This window comes from Ambystoma mexicanum, chromosome 5q (genome assembly GCF_040938575.1).
Source record: "Ambystoma mexicanum isolate Mex_15411 chromosome 5q, UKY_AmexF1_1, whole genome shotgun sequence".
In the NCBI taxonomy this organism is placed as follows: Eukaryota; Metazoa; Chordata; class Amphibia; order Caudata; family Ambystomatidae; genus Ambystoma; species Ambystoma mexicanum.
Genome location: NC_090933.1, coordinates 1076080796 through 1076096598, shown reverse-complemented (window position 1 = coordinate 1076096598; position 15803 = coordinate 1076080796). Strand labels below are relative to the sequence as shown.

The 15803-nt window shown below is 47.0% G+C and overlaps 1 protein-coding gene across 3 annotated transcripts in view; it reads left to right on the top strand.

The window, feature by feature from the left end:
- The window catches only part of C5QH8orf76 (chromosome 5q C8orf76 homolog), a 366825-nt gene that overhangs the window by 160660 nt on the left and 190362 nt on the right, over positions 1-15803 (top strand). For 2 of the 3 annotated variants that reach the window (XM_069621574.1, XM_069621575.1), the window contains exon 3: positions 14320-14463. The exons of the other annotated variant lie outside the window; for it this stretch is intronic. In XM_069621574.1, the coding sequence (XP_069477675.1) occupies positions 14320-14463 (144 nt within the window). The remainder of the gene's footprint in view (positions 1-14319; positions 14464-15803) is intronic. 3 annotated transcript variants of the gene reach the window in all.

Here is a 15803-nt window from a genome sequence, read left to right as displayed (position 1 = left end):
TCACTGGATACATACTTCATTTCAGTAGTTAAAGAATCTTCATTTTGTACAATCACTTTTGTTCTGTTTTTGTGCAAAGTTGTAATGTTCAGGAATGTTTTGTTGTCCCACGTTAGTTTTACTCCCCCGCCCCCTTCTTTTATATGCACTCCCCAGATAAAAGAAGCAGACCAATATATTCCTAAAACAATAATCGTCACAAAAATATTATTGCTGCAAAACAAACACCACAATTATAACTGTATGCTCTAGTAGCACTTATTATTCCCCTATTGCTATCTAACTGAGGGTGTGTCGATGTTGAATACATGACCAAGGCACCTAAAAGGGATAAAAGAGGTGACAACATTATAGATTAGGAAATGGAGCATTAGTACTGGTGAAAAAAGAAAAGCGATGGAATGCGGTAGGTAATGAGGAAAGTAGGAAGAGGGATATGGAGAGAGAGAGAGACATTCATTAATACATCAGGGTGTATATATCACATATATATTTTACATTCAAATGTTGTACTTTCTCTGCATACATGCAATATCCTCTTTCGGACGTTGCAGCCTTAGTTTGATTGTTCTCTAAGGTATCAGCTGCTACACTATCCCGTGCCTTTCATACATCCGACAGGTGGATCCAGTACCGTAGCCTTTTCACATTTACAGCAGGGGGTGTACAGTAGATCACCTCATATGGTCCATGGAATCTGGGTGGGTTTCATTTCCGGACAAAGCTGTGCACGTACACTAATTCCCCAGGTATTAAGGGTTTTGCAGGGCTGTCTGTGGCTGCAGTTGTTGTTTGTCTCGCTTTCTCTCATGAATGGCGTAGCAATTTGTTTGGCAATGCTACGTACTGCTCGTGTGAGCTGTGGGAGGTACTCTTTAAATTCCTCGCCCGGTGCTGCTGCTGTTCTATGTGCATCAGACATTCTCCGTACTGGGGACAGGTGGTGGTCCTTGCTCGTTTGAATGCGCAGCTGGAAAAGGGCTAAAGGCAAACAATACACCCAATTCTTTTTGAGGGAATGGCATAATTTTGACAATCTACTTTTCAGAATGCCATTGATTTTCTCGACCCATCCGTTTGCTTGTGGGTGGTAAATTGAGCACATTTTATATTTTATTCCTAATAATGCTGTCACTTCTTTAAAGTGGGTCCCATTATCGGATCTTACTATGTCACATATTCCCCAATGCGGGAACACTTTGCGTACAAGAAATTTGGCTGTGCACTTTGCACCACGGTGGGCACAGAGCCCTGCTTCCACCTATCATAAAAAGGGACAGACCACCATGATCAAATATCATGCTCCATTGCATTGCTCACCCATGTCTGCATAATCAATGTGCATTTCACGGAATGGCCCAAGGGGAGGGGGGCAAAGTTCCCCACAGCGCTCTAAGAGTCATTCCTGAGTTAAAAACTTCCTGAACATTTGGTATAAATCAATCCTCTTGGTGATCAGCTGCTATCTGCTGTTTAGATGTATGTGCTGGGAAGTGAAATTGTTCAAAAACCACGACCAGCAATTCTATGGGCATTACTACCTTCCCTCTGTTGTTTTGTCGCCACAGTAGGTCAGTGGGAGATTGGGTGCACCCTCGTTTAGTCCACAACTATTGCTCTGTGGGTGAGGCTCTCTTCTGAAGCTCAATTATTTGAGCGATGGGTAATCAATTGTATTCTTCCTGTTTGGTTTCTTCTTGATTGTTTATCATTGTGCGCTCTGTGGACTTAAGTATTGGTAAATATGCCCCTTCTTTAGCTACTGCGTCTGCCGCAGCGTTTCCCAGAGATATTTCGTCATTGTTATGAGTTTGTGCTACTACAGAGGGCTCTGCTAGTGCCTCTACTAGCTTGTTCAATAGTTATGCGTGTTGTACTGGGGACCCGTCTGCCCTTCTGAATCCCCTTCTCCATCTGGACAGTCCGACATTTACTGTAGTGGCTACATATGCCGAATCGGAGTAAGTTGTTACCGCAGACCCCTTCGCAGCACAGAGTGCTTCAAGCAGTACCACTAACTCTGCTGCTTGGGTGGAAAAATGCATGGGCAACCTTGTCTTTACCAGTACTTCATATTCCCCTTCTAGTCGCACTACTGTCGCTCCCACATGTCTTTCTTCTGTTTCTGGGCATATTGATGCTGACCCATCTACAAAGTAACCTCCCCTTCCTCTAGTGCATTTTCTTGTACTTTGGGGATGTCATCTCCTTCACCCTCGTATGTGGCACAATCATGTTCTTGCATCTCTTTAACAGTACATGGTTCTGTTAGGAAGGTGGCAGGGTTCACTGTTTTGTATCATACTGCAATTATATTGGAACTTGAAAGAATGATTTTGTGAGCTGTGGCTCTTTGCGTTGTTAGAGTGGATTTGGACCTTTCTAGTATTGCAAATAGGGAGTGTTTTACCAACAAGGTGACAGAGCACCTCATCACAATTATTGAACTCTTTTCAACAGCAAAGGCAGCGGCTTCGAGGGCTTGTTCGCATGCAAAGTGACCTTGCATTACTGAATCGAGTATGCTGCTGTAGTATGCTAATGATATGTGACCCAGGTATGTTTTTTGTTAGCATTGCTGTCATGAGTGTTCTACTGGAGTTCGAGAACAGGTAGAAATCCATAGCAACGTCTGGTGTGGCTAATACAGGGGCTGTGCTGATCAATTCTTTCAAGTTCTTAAATGCTTGTTGCATTTCTTGTGTCCGTATTATGTGTGTTTGTCTTTCTGTGCCTCCTTTAGACCTTGCAGCAAGGGGGCGTGTATATGTGGCACAGTCCAGTATTCATGCCCTGCAGTAATTACATATGCCGAGGAACTTCTGCATGTCCTTTACAGTGTGGGGTCTGGCTGAGGTGCGTGCGCACTGTTGCCGCCCTGACAGGAATAATCCTTTTTCCATCTTTTGGAATCAATTGGCCCAAGTACAGAACCTCAGCCAGATAGTACTGCAACTTCTTTTTGTCCACTTTGTACCCCTTGCAGGCTAACAATTGCAGCAAAGCAATAGAGTCCCTACAGCAATTTTCTTCAATCTAGCTGCAGACGAGGAGGTCGTCTACATATTGTATGATCGTGCTTGGCACTTGAATATTGCCTACGTCTTCATGTAATATTCTGTTGAATATGCTTGGGCTCTCCGAATAGCCTTGAGGCAACCGACGGTGTTCATATCTCCTCCCGCCCAGTGTGAAGGCTGTGAGATATTGGGAGTCGGGGTCAGGTGGTACCTAAAAGAAAGCATTCTTGAGATCCACTACAGTAAAATGAGTGGCCTCTTTTGGAATGCTGCACAAAATGGAAGCAGGGTTAGGGACAAGAGGGAACTTTTTTTGCACAATGTCATTAAGTGGGCAGAGGTCCTGGACCATACGCCAGGCCCCCCTGTCACTTTTTTGATCGAATACACCGCAGTGTTGCATGGTGAGACCGAGGGCACAATTATACCTTGCTGGAGTAGGGCACATATTGTTTCCTGTATTCCTTATTTTTACGGGTGTTACCTCCCTCAGTAACCCTACATCAGGGGGGTTCTGTTACGTTCACCTGGTCTCTGCGGGGACGTTGAGGCACGGTTGGAGCCCTCCCAGGCATTGACTCCCTTGGATCGCTTCTCTCCCCCAACTGCAGTGGTATCGAGGACCCGGATTGCTGGTACTGGACCTGAGAGAAGATGAGAGGTAGTGAGAATAGCGTGGTGGTGTCGTGATTCCCCTCAACCCTTTCGTGCCAAAAGGTAGTGCCTAAGAGTTTGCCCATGCAAGCTCACCTGTTTTGATGTAATGATGGGCTCTCCGTCCTGCTTTCCTTCAGCAGGGGCGCTGTGGATGCACCTAGTTGCGTTACTTGTCCTGAGTATGGCGGTCCAGACCGGCTGCGACCATTCCGTCCTGAAGCTAGGTTTAATACTATGATTATTGTCTGTATAATTCATGTTAATTTTCCCCAATGTTTATTGTCCGTAACCATAAATTGTCCTTTCTCTCCTTAGGTATGAAGATGGCCCACAAGCGCGTGATGATGAAAAAAGTCTATTCCGGAGGACCTACTGATGGCAAGTAGACTGTTCCAGAAACTGCTCCAAGTTTGTGAGTTGCTCTGCTTTATGAAGTATAGTCTATGCGATTTGCTCACCTTGTGTTTTCTATTCCCTTTGCAGGTGCGGCTGGTCAGTGTAAGCTGGTGAGCGGTTTCCGGACTTCTGCAGGCTGCCGGAGATGAAGATCCACGTGGATGCTGCGCCGGAAGATGGCCCCGTGTTGAATGGAGTTCGGGACAGGTAAGGATGCTAGGCAGCACCCACGGAGAACTCAAGAAGACTGGTAAAATGAGTGCGACTGCTGCAGAGTGGGAAGTGCTAGCAGTGCTTCTTCAAGCGATGGCGAGGCTGACTCAGGTAAGATGCGCATGGGAATTCAAGAGTTGGAAGCAAGTAGCAGGAATTCCAGCGATGGCGTGGTCTCGAGGTAAGATGCTGGTGGGTTCCGGAGACTGGAGAGGCACGTGCTGAACAGCCGTAAGCGTTACGCAGCCTTAGCAGTCTAACGCAAAGCGCCAGCTTGCGGGTGGGGCCGGCTTGTATAGCCTGGCCCCAGCCATTCCCCTTAAGCCCTGTCTTGTGGCCCCACCTTGCCACTCCTCTTGTCTTCTGCACGTGCTTTCCCTGTGTTGATGCGGCCAGCCCGTCCCAAATGCACATGCTCTCTGTATTCTGTGTGCAGAGCACACTTTGTGATGTGCTTGGTGCCATAGGTGCCAAGACTGGGTCCATTGGGACCCTGCAGGTGGTGAAGTAATTGGCCCTTGACCAGTGGCCATGACAGGTTTCTTGTCCAGAGGTGAGAGGGCACTTGTCTTTGTCATAATAAGGGTGTAGTGCACTGACGGTAGCCATGAGGGGACTCAGCACTTTTCTATTTTGTACCATCACTTCATAGGGGATACGTATTGCCAAGATAATCTCCCCGTCATTGTCATCATCAGTTCCTCATCAGAAAACTTGCGTAGTGGTATATTCGGATGGTACAATACTGTGCACCACTCTCATCCATGCGTGTCCATTCATATTGCCACTATCCTCCTTGCAGATACCTGTACTCCCTGCAGGTCAAACAGCAATATTGTCCCGGCAACTATTTCAGGCGCTGCTACTGGTCGGAACACAGTCTGAGGGCACTCTCCACTCTCGTCTAGTTAGTTCAGGAACTGCCCTGGCCAAAACCCTGATCCCATAGATAAACATGTCGGAATCCACTGGTACCCCTCTCACCTTAAGTTCATTTGCCACAGAATGTATTTACAACATTGCTCTGAGGGGGCACATACCAGGAGTGGAACAAACAATCCCTCTGTCAGTAAATTATATTGTCATGTTAAGCTTACTGAGCAGATCTCGGCCTAGTAGATTGACAGGTGAACTTTCATAATATAGAAGGGGAGCTCATACTGTTTCCCCCCCTATCCTAACATCCAAATCTTTTGTAAAAGGAAACGTTACCACAGCCCCATAGAATCCTTGCGTCTCAAGATTTTTGTCAGATAACGGAAAATCACCTTCACGTATACATGATTGCTCTGCCCCGGAGTCCACCATAAAGATGAACTGTTTGTTTCCTATCTCTACCCCCCCACCAGTGCCAGTGGTTCCTCTTGTGGATTATAGGTAGTGGATAGGACTGGACTCGCAAGTGCTCTCTGCGGACTGTCCTGATCTAAGTGGGTGTCGGTGCCGGGGCAAGATAAAACATTTTCACTGAGCATGCATGTTCCCTGATAAGGGGCTGGCGCTCCATTTGGGGTAGTGGCAAAAGGGTTGTTATGCCGATAGGCCATTTGGTTGGGGCGATTTGGTTGTGATTGCATGTTGTGAGGCGGGTGTCGGAGTGTGTTCTAGCCTGGGATTGGTCGGGTATTTGGTTGTTAGTCTTGCTCGTAATTTCCTTGCGGGAGGTCAGAAGGGCTGGCCGAGGTGGTGGGGGCTGCCCACATTGAGGTTGATTATGATATGCTTGATTGTACTGATCATTTCCCCCTTGTCTAATGCGGCAATCCTGTGAAAAATTGGCCCACCTCCCACATGACCAACACTGTCCTTGTCCTCCTCCACAGGGTCATTGTCCCCATGTGCCCCCCCCTTCTGTCCCCGGAACCCACCTCATTCTCTTGCTGGTCTTCCTTGCCATTTAGGTCCCTTGTACTGTTGCTCTTCTCCCCACTGCTCTTGCTTGTTGTCTGCCCACATTGCAATCATTCTCGCTTGTGTGGCCACGGATACTCCTCCCTCCTCCCCTGTCTGCTCTGAGGGCATTGCAGCCATTACTGCTGCGACCTTCACCAGTTTTGTCTGTACCAATTTTGCTTGCTCAGCTAATCTTCTCTGGATTGTTTCTTTTTCCCTTTCTTTGATCCTCCTACAATGTTGCACTATAATGCTTTGAATCTCAGGCCAGCCTTTGGCTTCTTTCCCAGCTATTTTATCTAGAGCCTTCTGCATTTCTTTTGGCAGACCTCTCTTAATTATGAAATAAAATAGGGAGGTCGACTGGTCCCATGCTGTGCCTGTCTCCGTCCTCCACATCTCCTGTACCCGAAGAATGAACTCTGCAGCATCTTCCTCATTCCCCATAGTGCATTGCATTATAGAGTGTAAATCAGGGGTATCTGGGAAGGTTCTCTGCAGGGCATCCCACACTTGGGCCCTTACATTATTGAATGATGCTCCATCGTGAGTGTCATTGGGCCTCATTACACGTTGTGCGGTAAGGGTTTACCGGTAAACCCTTACCGCCTTACTACAAGGTCCCTTTGCGTGTCCTCTCTTAATGCCTGGTTTTTCCAGGCGTTAAGGACGGGACCCGCAAAGGGACCTTGGTGCTAATTACGGTACCGCAATTTGCGGTACCGTAATTAGCCCCTTCACCATTAACATGGAGCCCTATGGGGCTGACTGGCAATGGTGAAGGGGCAATGGTGGATGGCGGAATTAGCGCCCCCACTCACCTTGGAATATGGCGCTAATTCCGCCATCCACCAAGTCGGACCCGGTAAGGGATCGGCGGCAACCATGGCGCTAATAGCGCCATGGTTTACCGCACAACGTGTAATGAGGCCCATTGTCTTGTCACACCCGGGAACTCCGCTTTTGCCCACACTGAGTCTGCCTGATCACCTACTGCAGCCACTAAGAGACTTTTAATATTGCCTACTCCTAGGGGCACCCCTGCTGTGTTCTTTTCAAATGCATAGATCCATTTTCCTGCCCATGCCGTAAGCGGTGGGAGGGATTTAAGGAGGTTTTTTTTGTCCATCAGTGCCCAGGTTACATAGTGTGGACGTCCATTTCCCTTATGAATTAGGGGCATCTGTTTTGAAATCACCTTTCCACTACTTGCCTTTGTTCCCTTCTTTTTTGCTAATGCTATTCTTCCCATTCTATTTCAGAGCCTTCCTTCCCATCCTTGACTTACTCTCAAGGACGCCCATTGCACTTGCTGTATCCCTCCCACAGCCCTCTCCTCTACTTCGTCAAAATCACTCCAATGCTCTTCATCCCGTATTGAGGCTACTGAGTCGTACCCCACACTATCTGCCTCCCCATCCCTTTCCTCTCATACTGATTTTATGAGGGCGCTGTCTACTCTGAAAGGGAAGTCCCCGGATTTCCATTCATCCTCTGGTAGAAGAGAGGAACTTTTTAGTGGTGGTTGCCCTACCACCGACAGTTGTGTTGCTTCACCTATCGCTATTAGGTGGGCTAATTCCGTTCTAGTGGATGTCAACGCTATTTCTAGGTCCTGAGTACTTGGCCCTGTGGGGACCGGAGTGGTAGCTAAAGGATCATAAGGCGGAGGTGGGGCAGTGCTAGGTGTTTCCGGTGTGCTGTTCCCAGGTACATATGCAGTGTACCCTTCTGCTGGACTCGCGAGTAATGGCTATATCCCTTTTTTCATTTACACTCTAGTCACCTTTCACTACCTCTGGAGGTGCTAATCCCTTCTCCCTCTTACTTAAGGTGGGCGTTTCTTCAAATATCTTCAACAAATCTAGCACTTTGCGTCTGTTCTGGAGTTGTTTTCCTTTATACTTCACGGTCAAGTATGTGGATAGGTGTTCTAGCATTCCCTTATTGAATGACCCCTCCTCCGGCCAGGTATGAGATAATCCCTCCCCTTTCGTTTCCTTCACCCATTGCTCATGGTACTTCTTTATTCGTTCACTATAGAGGGGAAGATGCTTACAGATATGTGACTCAGATTAGCCGCTCGTTACTAGCTTATTACCATACAGGCCGTATCTTGATATCCCCTCCAGCATGGCATCATTAAGAGATGTGACACTCACTATGGCCTCTATCCTCCCACTATTCCACAACATAGCACCATCCAACCTCCCTCCCAACACTTGAGACAAAACTTTGCCTACTTTACCTAGAGGAACTATCCCCCCCCAACCACCTCTATCACAGGCAGAATGGATTGCCAAATTTGCCACACCACTCACACCTCTTATACCATTCCCTACACATCTGAGAAATGCAAAACTAGGCTCCCGCTCGAATACACCTAACATCTTGAATCTTGACATTGCATGCCCCTTGCACACAAGAAATGCTCGACTAAGCTCCCGCTTTTGCTCTAAGCATATACCTGCCAGAACCCGCTCATCATAATTGGGGGACATCAAATCACCACACTGTACTATACCATTATCCCACACGGACGAACCTAACAACCTCTGCCCTGATACACCATGTACTCGCCTGCTTGATGACTAAGCGGCTATTACCGCCAATGCACTCAAAGGTACCCTCATCAACGCACGCTCTTTAGTTGCCCACTCTCCTGACATTGCTGACGTGATCACATCCAACAAGTTGGACTTCCTCGCAGTAACTGAAACCTGGCTACACCCCGCAGCCGGACCGTCACTCTCAATTGCTGTCCCAGAGAACTACTCTATCATCAGAACAGACAGAACATCCGGGATAGGGGGAGGAGTAGCCGTTATTGCTAAATCTCAGAGAAGTCACCAACATAGACATATCTTTTGCCGAACTGCTATCCTTCAAACTCCCGCTATCTAGCTCCCGAACCATACTCTTTCACCTTATATACAGACCTCCAGGAGCTATCACTTCCTTTGAGGAGGACATCTCCCATATATTGACAGACAATACAAAACCAGGCTCCCAAATCACTCTACTGGGCGACTTCAACCTCGGCCTTCAGGACCCTAATGATGCTAATGCCTCCCTGATTAATGACACCATCACACAACTAGGTCTGACCCAACACATCAACACATGTTAAAGGCAGAACATTGGACTGGCTTGCTGAAGTCAACTGTGACATCTCTGTGACAGACATCGCACCATGCGCCTGGTCAGAACACCATCTTATTACCTTTACCATACCCAAGGGCACCGAAAAAAGCGAACCTTCCACCAATGCACCGCAAACTCTAGCCAGAAACCCACATAATATTACCATTGAAAATCTGAGACCTCTAATAAAGCCAATCACCTCTGAAATTCTTAACTCCAGCAACAATAATCCCACATCCCTAGTCGACCTCTACAACGACACATTGGAACAAGCCCTGAACCAAATAGCACCACTTAAATTTAGAAAGACTAAACCCACTGCTCATGTGAACAAATGGTTCTCGGCAGAACTTAAGGCACTTCGTAACCTCAAGAGAACAGCTGAATCCAGCTGGAGAAAAGCCCCTGATATCACCACCAAGGCAACATTCTCACTGGCAGCAGCCACATATAAAGCTGCTATTATGAATGCCAAAAAAGAGATCTTCAATACAAGAATACACAGCGCCAAATCTGGCACGAAAGAGCTTTTTTCCATCCTAAGAGAATTTGAATCACCCGTGCCCCCCACCGATGACTGCATCAAGGACAAAACTTGGTGCAACAACATCCAAAAAGCGCTCTCAAATGAAATAGCTCTCCTGCAAGCCAAAATAGAATCCAAAAAAGCTAGTCTCATGGCCAAAGACCACAGCAGCCATTTGCATAGCTCTCCTCATCCTGACTGCCCCCTCTTCCACTTCTCACCAGTCACAGAGGTTGAAGTAATAAACATAATTGCTAGCCTAAAACCATCTAATTGTCTAGGTGACCTATGTCCTGCCCCAGTCATTAAGGATGGGGCCAGAGAGTTAGCTCCCTTTATCACATCTTTGATCAATGCCTCGTTCAAAAACGCAGTAGTCCCGAACCTTAAAGAGGCCTAGGTCCTACCTCTGCTAAAAAAAAACAATTTAGACCCTAACACACCCACGAATACAGGCCCATCACAACGGTCCCTTTTCTCCTGAAAATACTAGACAGAGTAGCATACCTCCAAATACAACAACATTTGGAAGACAACAACCTTCTAGGACTGTAACAATCTGGCTTTAGACCCAGGCACGGGACCGAAACAGCCCTCTTGGATCTAAAAATCCAAATGGATGAAGCTAAAGAAAATGGCAATTTGGCCATCCTGCTCTCGTTGGATTTGTCCGCAGCCTTCGACCTAGTTGACCACCAAATTCTCACCAAACACCTTTCCTCGACTGGTGCATTCTCCCAGGATGCCACCAATTGGATTCGGTCCTTCCTATCAGACAGAACAACCAGGGTCTTCGCCGCTGCGGCTGACCCGGTCCCAATCCAATGTGGAGTCCCCAAAGGATCCTGTATCTCCCCCACGCTTTACAATGTCTTCACTAAGCTCCTCTTTGACCGCCTTGATGACCTGGGCATGTCATATACAAACTATGCGGAAGACACCCAGGTCCTCATCGCTCTCACAGGGATCTATGACAAGGATGTTGCAAAGTTGAATGAGATCTACCTTCAAATTCAAGCATGGATGGTCACCCATAGCCTCGGCTTAATCGATGACAAGACGGAACTGCTTATTGTCGACTCACAGGCCAGTCTCAACAAACTTGACCCCAGATACCAATCCTTCACCATTTATGGCGACATCATAAAAGTGTCAAAAGAAGTCAAAACACTAGGGGTGTATCTTGACTCCACACTCTCTTAAAAAGCAAATCAACGCCACCATCTCATCTACAGCCTACACCAGTAAACTTATAAATGCCTGTAAACCTTTTCTATCCACCAACAGCTGCCTCACATTGGCTACAGCCTTCATATTGTCCAAATTGGACTATTGCAATACACTTTTCCTTGGTTCCACGAACCACAACTTGAACAGACAACAGATACTCCAAAATAACGACTTCCGATGTGCTCTCAATCTTCCCCGCAAGGCCCACATCTCCACTTTCAGAAAGGAATCTCACTGGCTCCCCATCCGTGAGAGAATTGAAATACGTGCACTGGTCATTACACACAAATGCCTATATTTAACAGCCCCACGATACCTTTCAGACAAAATTACGAGACAGAACTCTACCAGACCAACCAGATCCCCTTACCTACACCAACTCAACATCCCGAAGTTCAACCTGAAAACGGCTGGGGGAGCAAGTTTTCCAGTACTAGCAGCAAAATGCTGGAATGCACTACCTATTGCAATTAGTGCTGACACATCGTTTTGGTCATTCAGAGCCAAATTCAAGGAACTACTCATAACCCAACAATAGTCTGTTAGCCGCACTTAACTATATTCATTTGAACCATCATCTTATTTATGCCACTATGTACACCACTCTGACATCTGTATCCTTGTTTAAATGTATGCCACGATTGTGGCGGACCAACCTGTAACCTGGTCCCGCCACAATCTACTGTGCCCCTTTTCTCGGACCACTCTGTAACCTGGTCCCTTTCTCCGTTCTCTGTACTCTATCATACTCGCCTGCCTCTGTATGTGCAACCTTCTGTAACCATTGCTGATCCTAAAGACCTCCACAACTTCTGCGCCTCTCCTTTGGGGCCGCACCCGGCTCAAGCGAGCAGCGGGGTATTCGCAAAGCCAGAACCCACAAGAACCTCTTTCTTCTGCGTATGCGTTTTTGGGTACTGGTCACCCGTAGGTGGGGGCAGCCCTTCCGGAGAAGCCATGGATCTCGCTGCAAGTACGGGGATCTCAAGGAATATCACACAAGAGGGGTCACCAAATGAAGGCATGCACCCTGCAAAAGTATGTGATATCCAATTGCCAGAATAATCGACACACCCCATTAGGGAATTCGACTAAGAGACAATTTGCATGGAAGAACAAAACTTTATATAAAATAAAGCAAGCAATGAACTCTGCTGCCCGGGCAGCACATTAAAAGGGCACACAGCGTCATCAACTATGTTTCATATAATGTACAAATCCTAACATTCAATTGGAAAGGGCCCTATGGAACAGTTGATACTATAAGGGAGGTAGAGTGCTGATTGGTTGTTGCTTTTCCAGTTGCTTCATGCCCACGTGGGTCAGCTGAGCTCCTCTCCGCGGTGTGAAGGTCAGGGTAAACGTGATGCAGTCCTCTCTATCTAAGCTAAGCAATAAAAACGAACAATTACAAGAATAATGGCTGGCCTACAAATTCTTACATGAACAGGGGTATTAAGAAAAATTGACAATATACTGGTGTTGTGACCCTTCCACTTGGGATCCTCTTTGATACCTTTGTCCCAGTACCCAGGTGCCCTCCCCAGATGCTGGATCTGCCATCCTCCCCTCTTAGAACTCATGATATAGGGAGACGTGTTTTTCTGTTGGGAGGAAATACTGCTGACTGGGATTAGGCCTGTGGTCGGTGTTCTGGAATGGGCAACGTGAGGGATCTGATGGTTATCAACATGAAGAAGGGTGAGGGGTCGGGAACTGGGGGGACCTGGCCGGTGAGGAGGGAGTTGAAAGGGCACGGGCTGTTTAGTGGAGATGGATGGGCACTTGTGTTATGAGTTTTGCTTTGATCTCATGCTCTGCAGAGAGCGCACTCTGGGGAAGTGATACGGGACAATTGCAACAATAAATGATTGGACTTCCGTGAGAACAAGAGTCGCGCGGAGCTGCTGAGGAAGGGAGAGGGTGGGGGCTTGTGCTCTCCGTGCTGTGTGAGGCGCTGCAGATGGGGAGAGCTGGGTTTTGCAGGGAAACGATTTCTGGCCCTAGTAAAAGATGGCGTCTCTTTTTCGTCTATGGTTAGGCAGTGGATTATGTTTTGCAGATACATTTCTATATTATGTTACACGATCAGGTACAGTGGGGGTATTTCCCCCCTTGGTTCACACATGGCTTCAGTCGCAGCGGGAATGGTAAGGTGGGTGGAATTGAACGACCTCGTCCCCAACATTTGCGAGCACCCGTGAGGAGAGCCATGGACTGGTTAAGCATTGTAGCACATTTGTTGTACTTGTACTGTGCTAGAATAAAGATTCTACAAAAATGTACTGTTCTAGAATAAAGATTCTAGAACTCTTAAATCAGGTGTGTGTCTGTGTCTGTGTCTGTGTCTGTGTCTGTCCATGTCTATTTGAGCCAAGTCACACGTTCCACAACGCCACCATGTAGTTGTCCTGGCAGCCTTCCAAATGTCTGTCTTGGGTTGATTAAGCTCTGTATAAAGTAGCACTGCCCTTTTAGACGAAGACCTTTTCCTGGAGAAAAAGTTTTGCATTTGAGCTAATTTACATACCCACAATGCCTTGCTGTTGTGGCTCAGAACTGGAGGTGAACTTCCATCGATGGCAACTAGGTGGCGTTGTGGAATGTGTGACTTGGCTCAAATGGACTTTCTTACATATACATGTATGTGTATGTATAGTACAACCCTTCAATCCATATAACCTCCCCCCACATACAATTGTTCACCAGTTGCCAAGGACCAACTTAATTTTGAATAAGTGGGAAATAATTATTTTAAAGTGCTGGGACCATCAAATGAGATTAGACTTATTTATCTTCCTAACTTCTGTCTTTTGCTCATCTCTTCCAATGTTCCTTTGCACTGCCTATGTCTCTGTTCTTCAGAGATACTTTCTGACTCGAGGCACTCGGGCTCACCTCCACAAATATGAACCTCCCTCTCTTTCCACAACTGTATTTCAGCTTTTTTCCCCTCACTACGGGCATGTATTCCTGGTCCATAAAATGCACAAGATGCGTGGGCGATGGGGATTGCTTGGATGGTGCTGTTTTGGGCTTTGTTTGTAGCCAGCCTCTGTAGTAACCTTCAAGACTAGGATTTTGTTTTCAATTGCTTCTCTGGAATCATTTGTTCAGATCTGGGAACTGCAGGAGAGCTTCCACTCCCGGGAGCATCAGTGTTGCCTTTTGTGAAAGCTAATATAGGCATTTCTCCTTCGCTCAACAAATCTGTAATTTCATGTTTCTATCTTTTTGTAGAAAGCGCTTCTGGAGTATGGGAACTGCTTTTCGCTTTTGTCCTCAACTAACATTGCTATGAGAAGAGATGTCCAGGAGAGCCAGGCAAGATGTTTGTCTCACCTTGGAAGACACAGTGAAGCACTGGATCTTGCCCAGAAATTGGTTAGTTGCATTCCTACGCATGCTTATTCATACTGAACAGTTTTTTTCTTATTTTAAAAGCAAAGAAGTTTTGTAAAGCGAACATTTCATTTAGTATTTTAAAGTACCCCCTTGATTCCAAGAGTGACTGTTGGAGTGACCAAGGGTGAAGAGACCACCACCCACAGTGTGATGTGGGGCCCAGGAGTGTTATGGGGACAATTATTGTTGGCATGGCAGGGGCTTGACACATGGACACATTTCTGGACACATCCCCTTTAAGGGATTTCAGTTCTGAGGAACAAGGTATAAAGGTATTATTCATTTTTGTAGGTTCCCTGTCCGGTTTCTGAGTCCGTTCTGGTCTATAAAATGTTCCACCACCAATAGCAAAGAGATGAGCAAGCCAGCGCCCCAAGAGACACCAAGTGAGATGGGCAGACTTCAGGAAGATCCCACCCTGCGCACATAAAGTCTCTGGATCTATAGTGGATCCATAGTGGCAGACACCCTTTAGAAAGGCTTTGCTCTTGTTAGAAGAGAGATTGAGGGACGCAGAATCAATCCCAACTCCCACAAAGAAAACGGTAGTATCTGTAACGCTCACCTGATTCCCGCAGAGGCGCCGGTCTTGACTGGGTGAATGCCGTATCTTCAAAGGTGATGTGTAACACACGGCTGGCTCTTTGGGCTGGACCTCTGTGCACTGTATGTCTGACTCGAAGAGTAAGATGTCTGCAGATAGAAAATATGGGATTAATGAACTGTGGTTATTGGGTGCCTCTCTCCTCTTCCCTTTCTCTTCTCCTGTAGAACCCCAAAGGTTAACACCCTCACCTTCGGTAAGTGAACGCCGAGCTCTCCATCTGCCTCCGGGCAGGGTGCCGTAACCAGTTTCTTCACTGGATAAGGGTGCAGGCCTCTTGACCTCAGAGGACTGCTGTCCGTCGTTAACTGCACGAACGGTAAGTTCTGGGCACTTCAAATGTCTTAAAAGTCTTTTGTAATGATACCTCTTGTTTTGCAGGGTTCCGGCGATGGCGGATGGCGGGCTGATGAGAGTTGAGGATCGAACCCGCGTGAGGAATAGAAGCGCCTGGAAGCACGTAAGTAAGCGCTTGTAGCCTGCTTCACGATGCGCACTAACTGTCCCTTTTATCTTGCAGGTACAAGTTCGGAGCTTTAGAGAAGCTGAAGGGTGCTGGAATACCCACTGGATTCGGCGTGGGAAGGAGTAATGGCACGTGAGTAATAAAGTTGCCCAATGTCTTTAAACGCACCTTCTTTTGTCTTTCAGATGCGGGATGCAGCGCCGAAGGCCTCCGGAGCGTGCGAAGAGCTGGTAAGCTTTTGTCTTTCAG